Here is a 14,617-nt window from a genome sequence, read left to right as displayed (position 1 = left end):
CTCGCCTTCAGGCCTCACTCTAGATTTCTAAGGAGGAAACTGGAGCTGTGCTTAGCCTTATCCTGTTAAATTTGCATGAGTGATGCGATTAGGAGGAAAAGGAGCATCTTTTATGTCGTGATAAACCTGCCTTGATTTGCCTACTTTTGAGCAGTTTGTTCTGAACCCAAAATGTGGACTTTTGCCTCCAGTGAAGAAAGATGTGCAAATCACCCCGCCTTCCCTCCCTACACATTCACCCATGCCTAACTACTGGGAGTCTGGGACGTTCTTCAGAGTAGCAGCCGTTCTTGATTGCTAGAGAATTTGTCGACACTGACAAGCTTACAGCAGCACAGCTGTACTGTCCTGTGCCTCTGCAGATCTCCCGTGTAGCTGCTTCCCCAAACCACCCCCAACAAGCCGCGGTAGCTACGTTGGTAGAAGAGTGTCTCGCACTGACATAGTGCTGCTTCAAAACATAGCTGCTGCTTGTGTTGACTCGTGGCATTAATTCAAGCCAGCTCTTTGAACCCTGGTGAAATGGAAAGAGTCTCAAAATTCAATGACAAGCTACACAAGTGTTGCCAAAGTGTAAAGGTGACAGGAGAGATCATGTGTCTCTCAGAGGTGTGTACAGGCCAAGCTCCTGCCGAGGACAGGGCCTCATAGCGTATCTAAGCCTTAGTCCCCTGGGTCCAGGGTCCTTAAGACTGAGTGATGCCTGACTTGCCAGAGCTGCTAGAGGGCAACATGCATGTCTCAGCAGAGCTCCAGGGAACCAGACTTGGAAACATGCTGCACTGGCTCACAGGGAGCGCCTTTGCGGGGACTTGTGATGTGTTTATAACTTGTTGACTGTCGTCCTGACCTCCTCATTACTGACAGTTTTCTTTAACATTTTGCATGTTGTACCAGCACGGTGCAGCCCTACGGGGCAGTCTAATGCAGATGAGGTGCCAGTGTGTCTGGACTTGTTCAGACAAACTGGGAAGGCAAGCAAGAAAATGCAGGTGACTAGAAGGATAATTAGATCTTCCTGCTTTGGCGGAAAAGCAATAGCTCTGGAGGCTTTTCATTTGAAAATTGAAGGCATATTCTTCTGTGTGAGAAGGTAGGGTGGGAAGGTAAACTTAGGGGGAGGGGTGTTTGCACAGAATTGAATGCAGATGTGCAGCTATTCTGAAGAAGTTCGTTGGGTGTGGGAACTGCAACTCCCAATATGTTGCTTAGGGCTGAAATCTCTGCACAGTGTAAGCTCAGACTGGCTGGAAAAGAGTTAATTGTGTATTGGTACAAGGGCCAATTTCTGAGCAGCAAATACTATGCTGAAACCAGGATTTGATTCCTATACTGATTGCCTCAGTCTCTTTGTTGTTCTTAGTAGCTCACGAATAGCTCACGAAAGCTTATGCTCAAATAAATTGGTTAGTCTCTAAGGTGCCACAAGTACTCCTTTTCTTTTTGCAGATACAGACTAACATGGCTCCTACTCTGAAACCTTAGTAGAAGTGTGTCTTCTCATCCAGAAATTAAGGGTGTTCTAGAATAAATACAGCTAGATGTTGTTGCTTTTGAAGACAAAGCTGGGTTGGTACCTTTATTTTTTATATTTTTGTCCCATAAGGGAGACGATTATGAGAGAAGAACTTCAATAACACTGTACATCCTAGGTTGAGGGCAGTCTATTTGAAGTTAGGCTGGACCAACATGGCTCTCAATACCTGGAAAGACACTGAACAAATTATTAATCAATTTGTTAGCATCTAGAGGATAATAGGGTTATAAGGAGAAGCAAACTAGGGAAATGTGATCTAGAGGAAATTACTATAAGGTGGGTGCAAAGCTGGCTGAATGATCGTATTCAAAGAGTACTTGGTTTACTGTCAAACTGGGAAGATGTATCTAGTGTGGTCATGGAGGGGTCTATCCTGGGTCCAGTACTAATCAATATTTTCATTAATGACTTGGATAATGGAGTAAGAGTATACTTATAAAATTTGCAAATGACACCAAGATGGGGGGGGGTTGCAAGCACTTTGGAGGACAGGATTAAAATTCGAAATGACCTTGATAAACTGGAGAACTGGTCTGAAATCAATAAAATGAAATTCAATAAAGTCAATGCAAAGTACTACACTTAGGAAGAAAAAATTAAATGCACAACTACAAAATGGGGGCGGACTGGCTAGGTGGTACCACTGCTGAAAAGGATCTGGGGTTAGAGTGGATCACTAACTGAATATGGATCAATGTGATATAATTGCAAAAGAGGCTAACACCATTCTGGGGTGAATTAACAAGAGCATCATATGTAAGACATGGGAGGCAATTGTCCTGCTCTACTTGGCATTGGTGAGGCCTCAGCTGAAGTCCTGGGACCAGTTCTGGGCACCACACTTCAAGAAGGATGTGGACCAATTGGAGAGCAACCAGAGGAGAACAACAAAAATGATCAAGGGCTTAGAAAACCTAAGCTCTGAGGAGAGGTTAAAAAGCCTGGGAATGTTTAGTCTTAAGAAAAGAAGACTGAGGGGTGACCTGATAAGTCTTCAAACCTGTCAAGGGCTGTTCTAAGGAGGGTGGGGATCAATTGTTCTCCATCTCCTCTGAAAGTAGGGCAAGCAGTAATCAGCTTAAACTGCAACAAGGGAGATTTAGGTTAAATATTAGGAAAAAAATTCTAACCAAGGCTAGTTAAGCACTGGAATAGGCTTCCAAGGGAGGTTGTGGAATCCCTGTCATGGAAGGTTTTTAAGAACAGGGCCCTGGACTAGATGACCTCTCATGCTCCTTTGAGCGCTACATTTCTATTCTCATATAGCTACAGCAGAAGGAAAATGGCACAAATAACCTGGGAGGAGGGTGTGTCTACAGACTCATTATAATTGGAAAATCTGACTGAATTACTCCTTCTATGAATGTTTGAGGGGAATGTTCATTAAAGCTCTTCCTAGCAAAAAAGAAAAGCGGAACAAGAGCAAATCCCTATCTGCCTATTCCCTGAAACTGAAAAGACGTATAACTGAAGGGTGCCTATCTAAGGTATTAGTAGAACAGGAATGGGCTGTAGCATTACGGCACTATTAATATAAAGTTTGTAGGCTGGAATACCCTTTCCAGGGCATGCCCATAGAATTTGCTATGTCAGCTCTCCTGGTGAAGTGGTTTAGTCCTTGTTCCTTTACTGTATATGTTTTACTCTATTTTATTGTTATTTATTGTGATAGTGCCTAGGCAACTCAGTCATGGACCAGGGCCCCTGGTTCAATCCCAGAACAAAGAGACAGTCCCTGCCACCAAAAGCTCACAGTTTTATGACCAGAAACAGGTAGATACAAGTAGGCGGGGAGCATGAGATAACAGTGAGTCACTGGGAGTCAGCATGATAGGCAGCTGCCCAGCACACCAGCTGCCTCACCATTGTCAAGCTTTTCACAGGCCTTGTATGGAAGGAGGATTCTAGGATTTAAGTCTGTTTAATTGAATGTTTGTGTTAGCTGTAATAAAAGTTGAAACGATAAAGCCTGAGAGGGGTGATTAAGATTCTGACCACCCTACAGGCTTGTCACCAGTTAGTGGCTCCATAAGGTGATTTGTGACCCATAATGTACAACATGGTTAAAACTTGCTTACCAACCAAAGTGGTGACAGTGTTTTGTCCCTGCCCGAGCCCTAGTCTGGCGCACAGATGGCTATCTGAGGTCATCACACAGTGGACAGGGCGCCCTAAGTATATTTGTGTAACCAGTTTGGCTGGGCGTACTTACTCCCAGCTGCCTGTGAAGTAGGATTCCCCAGGGTGCATTGTTCTGTATGTCCTCTGGGCACTATATCCCCTACAAATCATGGATTTGCACTGCTACAAACATGGTCATGATACAGAAAATTTGCTGTGTGCAGACACAAAGCGTTACTTGTAACCAACTATGGCCACTGCACAACCAGGTATGGCAACTGCACATCTACGTGGGTACAAAATCACAGTTAAGCGCTGCAGTGCGGAGAAGGCATACATGAATTCATGTCTACTTGTCTCCTGGTGCCTCAACCTGAGTTGAGGCATCTCCATGAAAACTTACAAATGTATGCTTTAAAGAGGGTCAAATAATTCTTATCAGAAGAAAGCAAAGAGCCGTCCCTGGAAAGGATTCTTCATTTGTTCTAGATTCTTTATTTGTGTCTCTGTAGTAGAGGCCGTGGGGATCTCTGCACATGAGGTTTTACAGCTTTCTCCAAAGTCTAAACTTTCATTTAAAATAATAGTAATAATTAATAATTCTAGCCCTTTGGGATGTGGGGAGAAATCAGAGTGTAAACTGCCTAGCTGTTGTCTTTTCATCCCTGCAGACAAACAAGTGTGGCTTGATGAGGCATTAATTCTTGAAGTCTTGTTATTACTATTGAGTTGCTAACGCTGTTAACCATTTCATTGCTCTTCGTGCTCCCACAAGATGGGATGGTCCACAGCGAATGAGGCTGCAGATATTCAAACACCTTTATCAGACAGTTTCTGGATTATTCAAAAACCACAGAGGCACTTGCTATTGTCATTGTGATGAGCGCTGTCTACAGAATCTTCAGCAGGAAGTCCAGGCCTCCTGCAGTGTGACTGTGAGCTGTTCAGTGTTGTCTTTGTGAAGAGAGAGGTCAGGTGTTTGGCAGGTCATATAAGATGCCAATATGCTACAATTTTCTCCTAAATTTCCCACCTGAGAGATCATGCATACAGAGGGGAAGCTTTCTCTCCCTTTCTCCCACACATACATGCAGAGTTTAAACGCTTTCTCTGAAATGCTCCTTCTCCTGTTAGTAACTTACGAACTCCAGCCTTCCCCCCCCAAGCAATCTGCTTTTTCTGGAACGATTGCTTTGCAAAGGCTACATCCGTGCAGAGACATAAATGTTTCTTGCTTCTCTCAGGACCGTGGCATATCATTGCCAACTTGAGTTTCTCAGTCAGTAGCTATTTGTGCCACAATGAATTCTCTAAGATTCCTGGGTATTGGGAAATAATGAACCCTAGTTAGAAAGAGCAAATAAACCTAAATAGTCATCTTGACTTTGAAGAAAAGAGGTAAAGAAACGGAGGCCTGATCTACACTACAAAAGTAGGTTGACAGAAGCCACCTTATGTCAACCTAATAATGTGTGTGTCTACAGTACCGGGTCCCTACAGCTGACCTAATTCGCCTGTAATGTCGACTTAAGTACTCCACCTCTGCGAGAGACATAGCGCTTAATTCGATGTTGATGGGTCAACAGAGAGGTGGTGTAGACACAACATTGTGTAAGTCGACCGAATTAGCCTCCAGGGGGTATCCCACAATGCTCTGGAGACTGTTTGCTTTGGAGATAGTTTTCAACTCCGCTTCACAGCAGCCAAGTACACAGGAAACAGCACCTTCCCTGTTAAAGCCCCGAGAACTTTTGAATTTCCATTTCCTGTTTGATCAGCATGGAGAGCTCGCCAGCCCAGCTGATCATGGTAACTCAGTGCCCCAAACATGCTCCAGCCTGGAAGTTGTGGATCTTATTGGTCTGTGGGGAGAAGAGTCTGTGCAGGCACATCTCCTATCCAGCCGAAGAAATGAAGACATCTGTGAAAAGCTTGTGCAGGGCATGGGAGAGAAGGGCTACACCAGGGGCATGCAAAAGTGCCATGTGAAAATCAAAGAACTTAGGCAGGTGTACCAGAAGACAAGTGAGGTGATCAATCATTCTGGTTCTGCACCACTGATGTGCTACTTCTAAAATGAGCTGCATGCGATTCTCAGCGGTGACCCCACCACTGCCCTCAAACGCAATGTGGATACCTCCCAGGAGTCTGAGTCCTGGGCCACCTCAGGCAACAACGAGGAGGACATTCTGGACGAGGAGAATGTGAGACAGGCAAGTGGTGGATCCATTCTCCTCAAGAGCCAGGAGCTACTTTTAATCCCATAGCCCAGCAAGGCACAGGACAGCATGGTGGGTCAAGCATGATTCTGGGGAAGGCACCTCTGGTGAGTATGCAATTCCAACCAAACTGTAGGGGTTACACGCTCTTATACTTTATGTTTAAGATGAAGAAAAAGAGAGGTGCAGTGGGAATCCGCTTCCCAGTGGCCACTCCAACTACGCAGAGGGTGTACTCCGGAAAAGACTGTTTATGTGCACAGGGATGGTCTGGGAATCCTCCATGGAGATCTCCAGGAAACTTTTGGAGGTACTCTGCAATCCTTTGCAGAAGGTTTCTGGGGAGGACTGCCTTATTTCTTCCACCACGGTAGGACACTTTCCCACGCCACTCCAGTATTAACTTTGCTAGCTTCATTGTAGTACACAGCATAGCAGCATAAGGACCAGTTCTGTACCCAGACGCTTGCAGCATCTGCTCCCTTGCCACCTCTGTCACCCTCAGGAGACTGATATCACATAGGGTCACCTAGGGGAGACTGTGGACGTTTTCATTACAAGTGCTCGGACCACAAACAATCATTCATGGTGATTTCCGAGACTCTCAACTACGGTTTCCCTAACATGCCAGTGTTTTGGTTGGCAGGGAATTCAGAATCTCCAAGCCCAGAGCGACTGTTGCCTGCTGCGTTAAGGGAAGGGGAAGGTGTGCTTCCTATGTTTTCTCGTGGCCGCAATGCCCTCCCCCCCCCCCACACACACACTTTGGAGCTGCCTCAGATAAAAAAACCTCAATTTGGGAGGCTTAACGCTGGTCCCCAGTCTCCAAGCACCGTCCATGTTGCTAAAGGGAAGAGGCATTGTCCACTTACGCACCTGGGCTCCCAATGCGCGTTTCCCACAAGTTGCAACACAAGGCCCGTCGCCCATGCCACTGGGACATATTCACCACGGCAGGAACAGCAAACAGGTTTATTGAATGGCTAGAGATTCTGATTATGTTCTGGCTTGCACTTGAGTGTAATAAGGAGAGGGATATTTAAATAGCATCCTTATACCAGACCCCAGGTATGCACTGACAGTGTTGCCTTGTGCTTTGCATGCCTTACAGTGGAAAGCTTGGCCTTCAGCACAGCCTCCACACCAGCAGAGAGGCTTTTGCAGATTAGAGGATGGAAAAAGAGACCGTGTGATGACTTGTTCAGCGAGATAATGAATGCGTCTGGGACAGCGGACATGGAGCTCAGAGCCTGGAGGATTTCATTGTCTGAAAAACGACATGGACAGAGAGAGCAGGAGAGCATCCCAGGAGCACGAGAGGGCTATGCAGGATGAGATGCTGCGGATTATGAGGAACCAGTCAGACATGTTGGAGCGTCTGGTTGAGCTTCAAGAAAAACAGCATGAGGCTAGACCCCTGCAGAATGGCCTGCAAACATCACCCTATTCCCAATTGCCCTCCCGCAAAACGTTCCAGGAGGCGGGGGGGGGGGGGAGAGGAAGATGCAGTATCCCTTCCACTCAATACCAGCGGAGGGCACAAAGAACAAAAGGTGGCCATTCAAAGACCTTTGATGGGCAGGACTTCTGTGCTTTCACAGACAAGCTGACTTGGTTTCTCCCCTCCCAATTTTATCTCACGGTTTACCCAAGATTAAAGTATTTCCCTGCTCTTTCAGTTTCTGTATGTTTGTGCAATAAAAGTCAATGTTTCGAGAATGAAATGCTCTTTATTTATTGCGAGCATGAGGGTGTGGGGGGGGGGAGGTGCAGGGAAAATGATGCAACAGAGGAGATGGTATGGGAAGGCACAATGCAGATAAACAGTGCACATTACTGTGGCTCATTACTGAACCAGGTTTTCAAACCTCCTGGAGACAGAGCTGCTCACTGGGTTCTTCTTATTGCCCTGGTATCCGGCTGCTCAAAATTGGCTGTCAACCTATCTGCCTCCATGCCCCACCCCTGCGGAAACTTCTCTCCCTGGGCCTCACAGATATTGAGCACACAGCAGGCAGCGATAACAATGGGGATGTTGCTTTCACTGAGGTCTAACCCAGTAAGCAAACTGCTCCAGTGACTCTTTAAATGCCCAAAGACACATTCCACCACCATTCTGCACTTGCTCAGCCTATTGTTGAACCGGTCCTTACTGCTGTCCAGGTGGCCGGTGTTCGGCTTCATTAGCCATGGGAGCCGGGGGGCTGGGTCTCCCAGGATCACTATTGGCTTTTCAACATCATCAGTGGTTATTTTGTGATCTGGAAAGTCCATGATTGCAGCTTTCTGAAGAGACCGGAGTTCCTAAAGATACGTACGTCATGCACCTTTCCTGACCATCACGCACTGATGTCGGTGAAATGGCCCCTGTGATCCACGAGTGCTTGCAACACCATAGAAGAGTATTCCTTTCAGTTTTATGTACTCTTTGGCAAGATGGTCTGGTGTCAAGATAGGGATATGTGTTCCATCTATAGCCCCACTGCAGTTAAGGAACCCCATCGCAGCAAAACCATCCACTATGTCCTGCACATTGCCCAGATTCACTACCCTTCTTAGCAGAAGTCTATTAATGGCCCTGCACACTTGGATCACAACAATACCCACGGTGGATTTACAAACTCTGAATTGACTCCCCCCAGTCTGGCCTTGCAAGCTTCCTCAGAGAGATCGCCACTCACTTCTCCATAGTCAGAGCAGGTCTCATTTTAGTGTGGCTGCACTTCAGAGCCAGGGAAAGCTCTGCACGAAGTTCCTGGAAAGTGGCCTTCCGCATTCAAAAGTTCTACAACCACTGCTCGTCATCCTGCGGTCATGCTCATCATAGCTGCATAATGATGCGATCCCACCAGTCACTGCTTGTTTCCCAGGGCCAGAAATGACACTCCACCATGTTCACCTGCTGTGCAACTGCCAGCAGCAATTGGGAATTGTTTCGTTTCTTGGGTTGCAGCAGGGCTGCTTGAATAACATCACAATGTTCCGTGCGGCAGCTCCTGTCTCAGCTCTGGAAATACTGCAGGATAAGGCTTGAGGTGTTTGTAATGCTCACAACAAGAGTAAATAGCTGAGCTGGGTCCATGCTTCTTGGTCTATGGCATATGCGCAGCTAAGCCAGGCTTTCAAAAAAGGCACAAAAAACTATGGGTTGAATGCCGTTGCTATCAGGATAGGGAGGGAGAAAACTACATCGTGTGAGGTTGAAGCCATGTTCCCATTCTCATTCCCCCCTGCAACAATATTTTGGTCCCATGAGTCATTGCAAGCCCTTCCCAAAAACCCCTGCAGCTAGTTGCACTGCTTTGTGTATTGATGCAAGGGCTGCTGGTGAGGAATGCAAGGGCTGCTAGTGAGGACGCACTCCACCGACACAATGAGTGTGGTATAGACTCACCGAACCGACTTAATTCCTGCGGCGGCTGGATGTCGGCTTAAATTAAGTCGACCTAACTTTGTAGTGTAGACGTGCCCTGAATCTGCAGGGGGAAGAACTGCATCAGTGTGCTTGTAATCCCTAAGGGAAACCAGCCCTAAAGAGCCTTCCAGCCGAAAGCTCTGATTTTACACACAGAGACTCATTTCTGCCTCACTGTTTAATTACAGCTTACTAAGTGCCAGATCTGATTCTCCGCATCTCTCTTTCTTCCTCTTTGCAGCTCAGGTTCCAGACAGCGATGAGCAATTTCTGCCTGACTTTCATTCGGAAAACTGTAAGTACCGTGGGAATGTGTTTATGGGGAAGGGGCAGGAGCTGCTTCAACCAAACAAATGTATCAATGAGAAGATCACTGTGCCACATGGAGAGTCAAAGCAAAGGCACGAGCTCCCTCCTGCACCACCCAAAGTAGAGGGATAGTGACCACCTCTCCCTTTCTTGAGAAGACAAAAATATCCCTATCTAATTCCAGTCAAAGGCATTTGGCACATTCCCCTAATCCTGAGGTTCCAAGGCTGTTGGCGTTTGGTGGCAGATGTGTATGGTGGTTAATTGGGCAATTCCAGCCAGCTAAGGAGTGGCATTGGCATGAGATGCAAGGGCGAAACCTTCACCTATAGCCACCAAGCTGAAGGAAATTGGCTTGGATGGAGATGTTCTCACTGGAGGGAGAGGAGAAGAGGGAAAATAAAAAAGGAGGGGAAATCCATCTTTAGTCATAAGTCAATTATTTTTGGTTAGGATCTTATTTCCAAAGCTCTTGAGGTGGGACATTAACAGTACGGAATTGGGGTCTGGGTTACAAATGGCATCAGCTCCTTTAAATCTCTGACGTCTGGAGTCTGAAGGCACGTACCCACCTTTGGCTATAAATGGAAGTGTGCTGAGAGCTCCCTTGACGTATTGGGAACCTCCTAATTATCACTTCTGCTGGGCTCTGATAATCAGCTTTGACACCTGCCACCTGGGCAGGGGATTGGATTAGGAGCTGGGTACTGTGTAGGGGGACTTGGTGCTGCCCAGATTGGAGACACTGTGAAAACTGAACTCTCCTGAGGCCGACCTGCAGTGGAACAATCAGTTTCCTAAGTAGATCCATGCTCCAGCCTGATCCTTGTGTTTTACCAAACTTCAATGAAACAATCACATGGGTGTGTTTGCCCATGTGTGTGGGAGCATTTATATCACCCACCCTCATTCTGACACCAGAGCACTTCTGTTCACAAAGGAGGGTCTGATACAGCACGGTTAGTGCAGCACCAGGGAGCTGTCTCTGTATAATAATGGTGCTCAGTCCTTGCAGAGCACTTCCATCCTCCAAGGGCTGAGCAGGCCCTAAGGAACATCCCCGGGAGGGATGGCTACTTCCTAGGTGTGGACCCAGACGCAAGGTCACACAGGCGTCACTGGCAGCGCTGGGAAGAGAGCCCAGGAGTTCCTGCCTCTCCATTCATGGTCCATCCCTTTCTCCACTCCAGGAAGCCCCTGTGCTGACCCCAGCCTGTCTACATGGCACAGGGTGGTATTCTGAGAGCCCAGCTGGATCCTCATCAGAATTAACCTTGTAACTGGGAGCCATTGAACCTGCTGTCCGTTGTCCTGTGCAACTGCCTGTCCCATCCAGCTGATGTTAACAGGCTGTTTTGAGTAGAGAGTCTGTGTTCCAGGCTGGCCGAGAGAGCCCAGAGCCTGGCGTGTCAGAGCTTCAGGAAGCCCCGCTCCCCTCTCCAAGCCCCTGCACATGTGAACATCTCACACTAACTGAGAACAGAGGGAGATGAATGTTTAAAGCCCTTCCAGACAGCTCTGTGCTTTTCCAGGGACGATGCTCCTCACTCCCCATCAGCTCCAGGGATGGGTTCCCCTCCCCCTTTCTGTGTCTGCTCATGGAAAAAAAGGACAACGCACTTTTTCTGATTGCTCCCCTCTCACCCTCACTGGGATTTGGCTTTGCAGCACTGGCCCAGCATGTGCTCTAAGTCATATGACTTCTTTCTTCCTCCCGCTGACCTGGAGCTGAGGAGAGGGCTCGTCCCATGTTTCATTCTGAATGAATGAGCCAGTTGTAATGTAATAGCCTGTTCCAGCTATTAGGGGCCGGAAAGGGTTGGCCGCTCCTAGCACACTTTGCTTCATGAGGCTTGAATGGAGCTCAGTGTACTGGCCAGTGGGGTTTTTTCTCTCCCTTGACAGCGGCATTTTTGTGGCTGGTTCTGTAGTTTCTGTTTACTCTGTAAAACGAATTGAGCTGTCACAGACAGAAGGGGAAGGAGTGCTCCCAAGCTATGGAAAGAGACGTCTCTTCTCCACCCCTGCTCCTGGGACCTGCACTGTTTGCACAGATGTCATGCTTCAGACACTGAATCTCTCCCAGGTGTGGGACAGGCCCTGGGGGGCGGGGTTTTGGGGGGAGAGAACTCGCTCCTGTTCGGTTGTGCAACGAGCTATTCATGAGCATGCCACTCCCCTGTGATTGATGGACGCCTCAGGTTTGGCTGTAGGATCAAGCCCTCAGCAATAAGGACTAGGAGCCTCCCTGCTGTTGCGGGTGTATTTATTGGTGTTGATTTCTACCTGAGGGTCTGGATCCCTTGGGGGTCAGGAGGGATTTGAGGAATAAGCACATGGGCTCTTCTCCTCTGGGCTGAAAGTCAGAGCAGGTGAAGGGGGTGAGGCTCCAGGTGCCTGTCTCTCTCTCTCTGATTGAGAATGGATTTGTTTGGAATGACCAGGCGTGGCCTAGAGCCACACTGCGGTGATAAGCTGCCCCCTTCTCCAGTCCTGGGATGCCTGCTTATTTACAGTTGAGGGGCCACACATGTCACCTCCACAGAGAGCTTACTTTGGATTTGAACCCAGGACCTCTAGTATCATTAGCCAATATTGTACCATTAGGCCATTGTAACAGGGCCAGCCACCTCCTAGGCCTCTCCTCTCATGGCCAGAATGCCCTGCTACCAACTTCTGCCCTCATCAGGGCCCCTTAATAGCTTACAAGCCACAGGTAATTTCAACATTCCCCTCCTGAGCTACCTATATTGAGTCCTTACATAACAGGCCTCCAGGCTCCAACCCCGTTCAATCCCTCTCTCCCTTTATATAGGGAGTTCCCAGCCCTCCTTCCCAGAGCTAGGCCCCAGGTCAACATCTTTCAGGCTTTAGCTGGGAGGAGCTCAGCCTCTCTCAGCTCTCTGGCTTCCAGTCCCTCACCCTTCTCTTGGGCAGGATCCTTAGCAGGAGCCTCCTGCTCACTACAATTCCTTGCTCACAGACCCCTTGGGCTAAGAGTCTCACCCCTGCAGGAACCATTCACACTCTCTCTGCCACAGCCTACCCTTCCCTCCTTCATGGGAGCCTCCTGCTGCTCTTTATAGGCAGCCACCCTGATCTCTCCCAGGAGTGGATCGTTCTCTCCAGCCCATAATGGGTGAGCTACCCTATTATAGCCTCCAATCCACTTCTACCCCAGGTAGGTTGTTTATGGGGCATCCAAGGGAACATCTTCAGCATCTCACAGAGCAGAAGAGAAACACCAAGGGCCAACTCTGCTTTCAGCTACAATAGCATAATTCCAGAGTAACACAAAGTCATTGCTCCAGATTTAGATTGCTATAACTGACAGCAGAGCTGCTTCCAAGCATTTGTTTCCAGCAATATCTGCTCATGAAAATAGGAAAGTTAGTACCTAAAATGTTAGAAATTTAAAAAAAAACAAACAAACCCAAGCCTTTTCCTGGAGAGCTCTCAATGGCCAGGCTCCTGGGTGCTCAGTAAGGCTTCAAGAATGCTCAAAGGTGCCTCCTTGTGCAGCTGAAGAGCAAAGGTGGCTGGGTTGGAGAACGACTGCTGGGGGTGATGGGAATAAAAAAAACTGGGCAACTCTTGGCAGTAAACTAGCCTGACACAGTTGGGGTGTTGCTCTTGTTATTCCTGGGGGGATTCTCAGGGGATTGTTCTCCCACCTCAGGCGCACTAAGAATTTCAGAATTCACTTTGACCCCCTCTTGTAGGGGGTGAAGTACGTCTTGCTCCCTTCACCAGCTGCTGCAGGGCAGAGTGCACAGCACAATCCTCATGGACAGAACTCTGCAAATCAGCCAGCGTGGCTCATCTCAGAGAGAGCTGTCTCCTGTTGGCAAAGGGTCTGGCATGAAGTTGACTGGCCAATTAACATCTCAAGTTACTTAGTGCTAAAATAAACTGAGCAAGCCATTCACAGATCAGTACTTAACCTTGCCTAGGTTTTTAGGGAGATTTTTAAGCATCTGAACCCCTAGTAAGTGAAATGGTATCAGCTAGAGTGGATGGAATTTTTAACTAGGCATGAACTGGTGATTGAGGACCAAACATAGACCTGGTGCAAGAGTGCACATCTCTCTGTACCTAACCCCTCCACTCCTTATGCTTCTTCTTCCCTTTTCTCCCCTCCCTTGTTGAGTGCTCAAAATGGGGCATAACCCCTGTAGCTCTTTCCTTCCTATGTCCAGCAATGACTTGAAGGAAGCAGTGGAGGCAAAGGCAGAAGGTACTTACCTTGTTCATAGAGCTGCATGTGGCCCTTAGCCTGGGACATGCTCCTCGGAAGAGCCTGTAAAGAGATTTTGCTCCCTGCTGGATTTAATTATGCATAAGAAGTAACAATATCCGCATCCCACTTCCTGACCCTGTAAACTGCAACCCACGTTTGTTATTCATTACATTCTAGCCAGCTCAGAAATATTTCTTCCCGCCTGCATCAGGCCAAAGCCACTGGCTGGAGCGATGAAGATGGGACAGTGCTCTTTCTTTAAATAAGGAATGCTTTAGATGAGTGTGGAATCAACCAAACATGCGCACATACAGAGGACTGCGATTAATTGTTTTCCATGATCGCTGAAAGTAGGATAAGAAGCAATGGGCTTAACCTACGGTAAGGGAGATTTAGGTTAGGGATTAGGAAAAACATTCTAACTCTAAGGATAGTTAAGCTCTGGGTCAGGCTTTCAAAGGAGGTTGTGGAATCCCCAGTACAGGAGATTTTTAAGAACAGCTTGGACAAACACCTGTCAGGAATAGTCTAGGTTTACTTGGTCTTGCCTCAGCGCAGGGGACTGGACTCGATGACTTTTCGAGGTCCCTTCCAGTCCTTTCACTTCCACAGTTCTGTGATTCTATACCTTTCCGCAATGGTTCATGCAGTAACATGGTCCCCACGCCCATCACTCACTCCTCTTTCTCCCTTCCCCCCCACATCTGCGCACACGCTCCTATGGGGGGCTACTGCATCTCCTCTGCAAATTCACTCTCTGGCAGTCTAGCAGTTTG

The 14,617-nt window shown here is 47.7% G+C and overlaps 1 protein-coding gene across 1 annotated transcript in view; it reads left to right on the top strand.

Annotated features, from left to right (window-relative positions):
- Positions 1 to 14,617, top strand: part of ETV4 (ETS variant transcription factor 4) — a 41,239-nt gene that overhangs the window by 11,528 nt on the left and 15,094 nt on the right. Inside the window, exon 4 of the mRNA XM_077806316.1 lies at positions 9,534 to 9,587. Within this exon, the coding sequence (XP_077662442.1) occupies positions 9,534 to 9,587 (54 nt within the window). The remainder of the gene's footprint in view (positions 1 to 9,533; positions 9,588 to 14,617) is intronic.

The sequence above is a fragment of the Eretmochelys imbricata genome, chromosome 27 (assembly GCF_965152235.1).
Source record: "Eretmochelys imbricata isolate rEreImb1 chromosome 27, rEreImb1.hap1, whole genome shotgun sequence".
Classification (NCBI taxonomy): Eukaryota; Metazoa; Chordata; order Testudines; family Cheloniidae; genus Eretmochelys; species Eretmochelys imbricata.
Note: the sequence above shows the minus strand (reverse complement) of the source record. Positions and strands in the feature narration are given on the sequence as shown.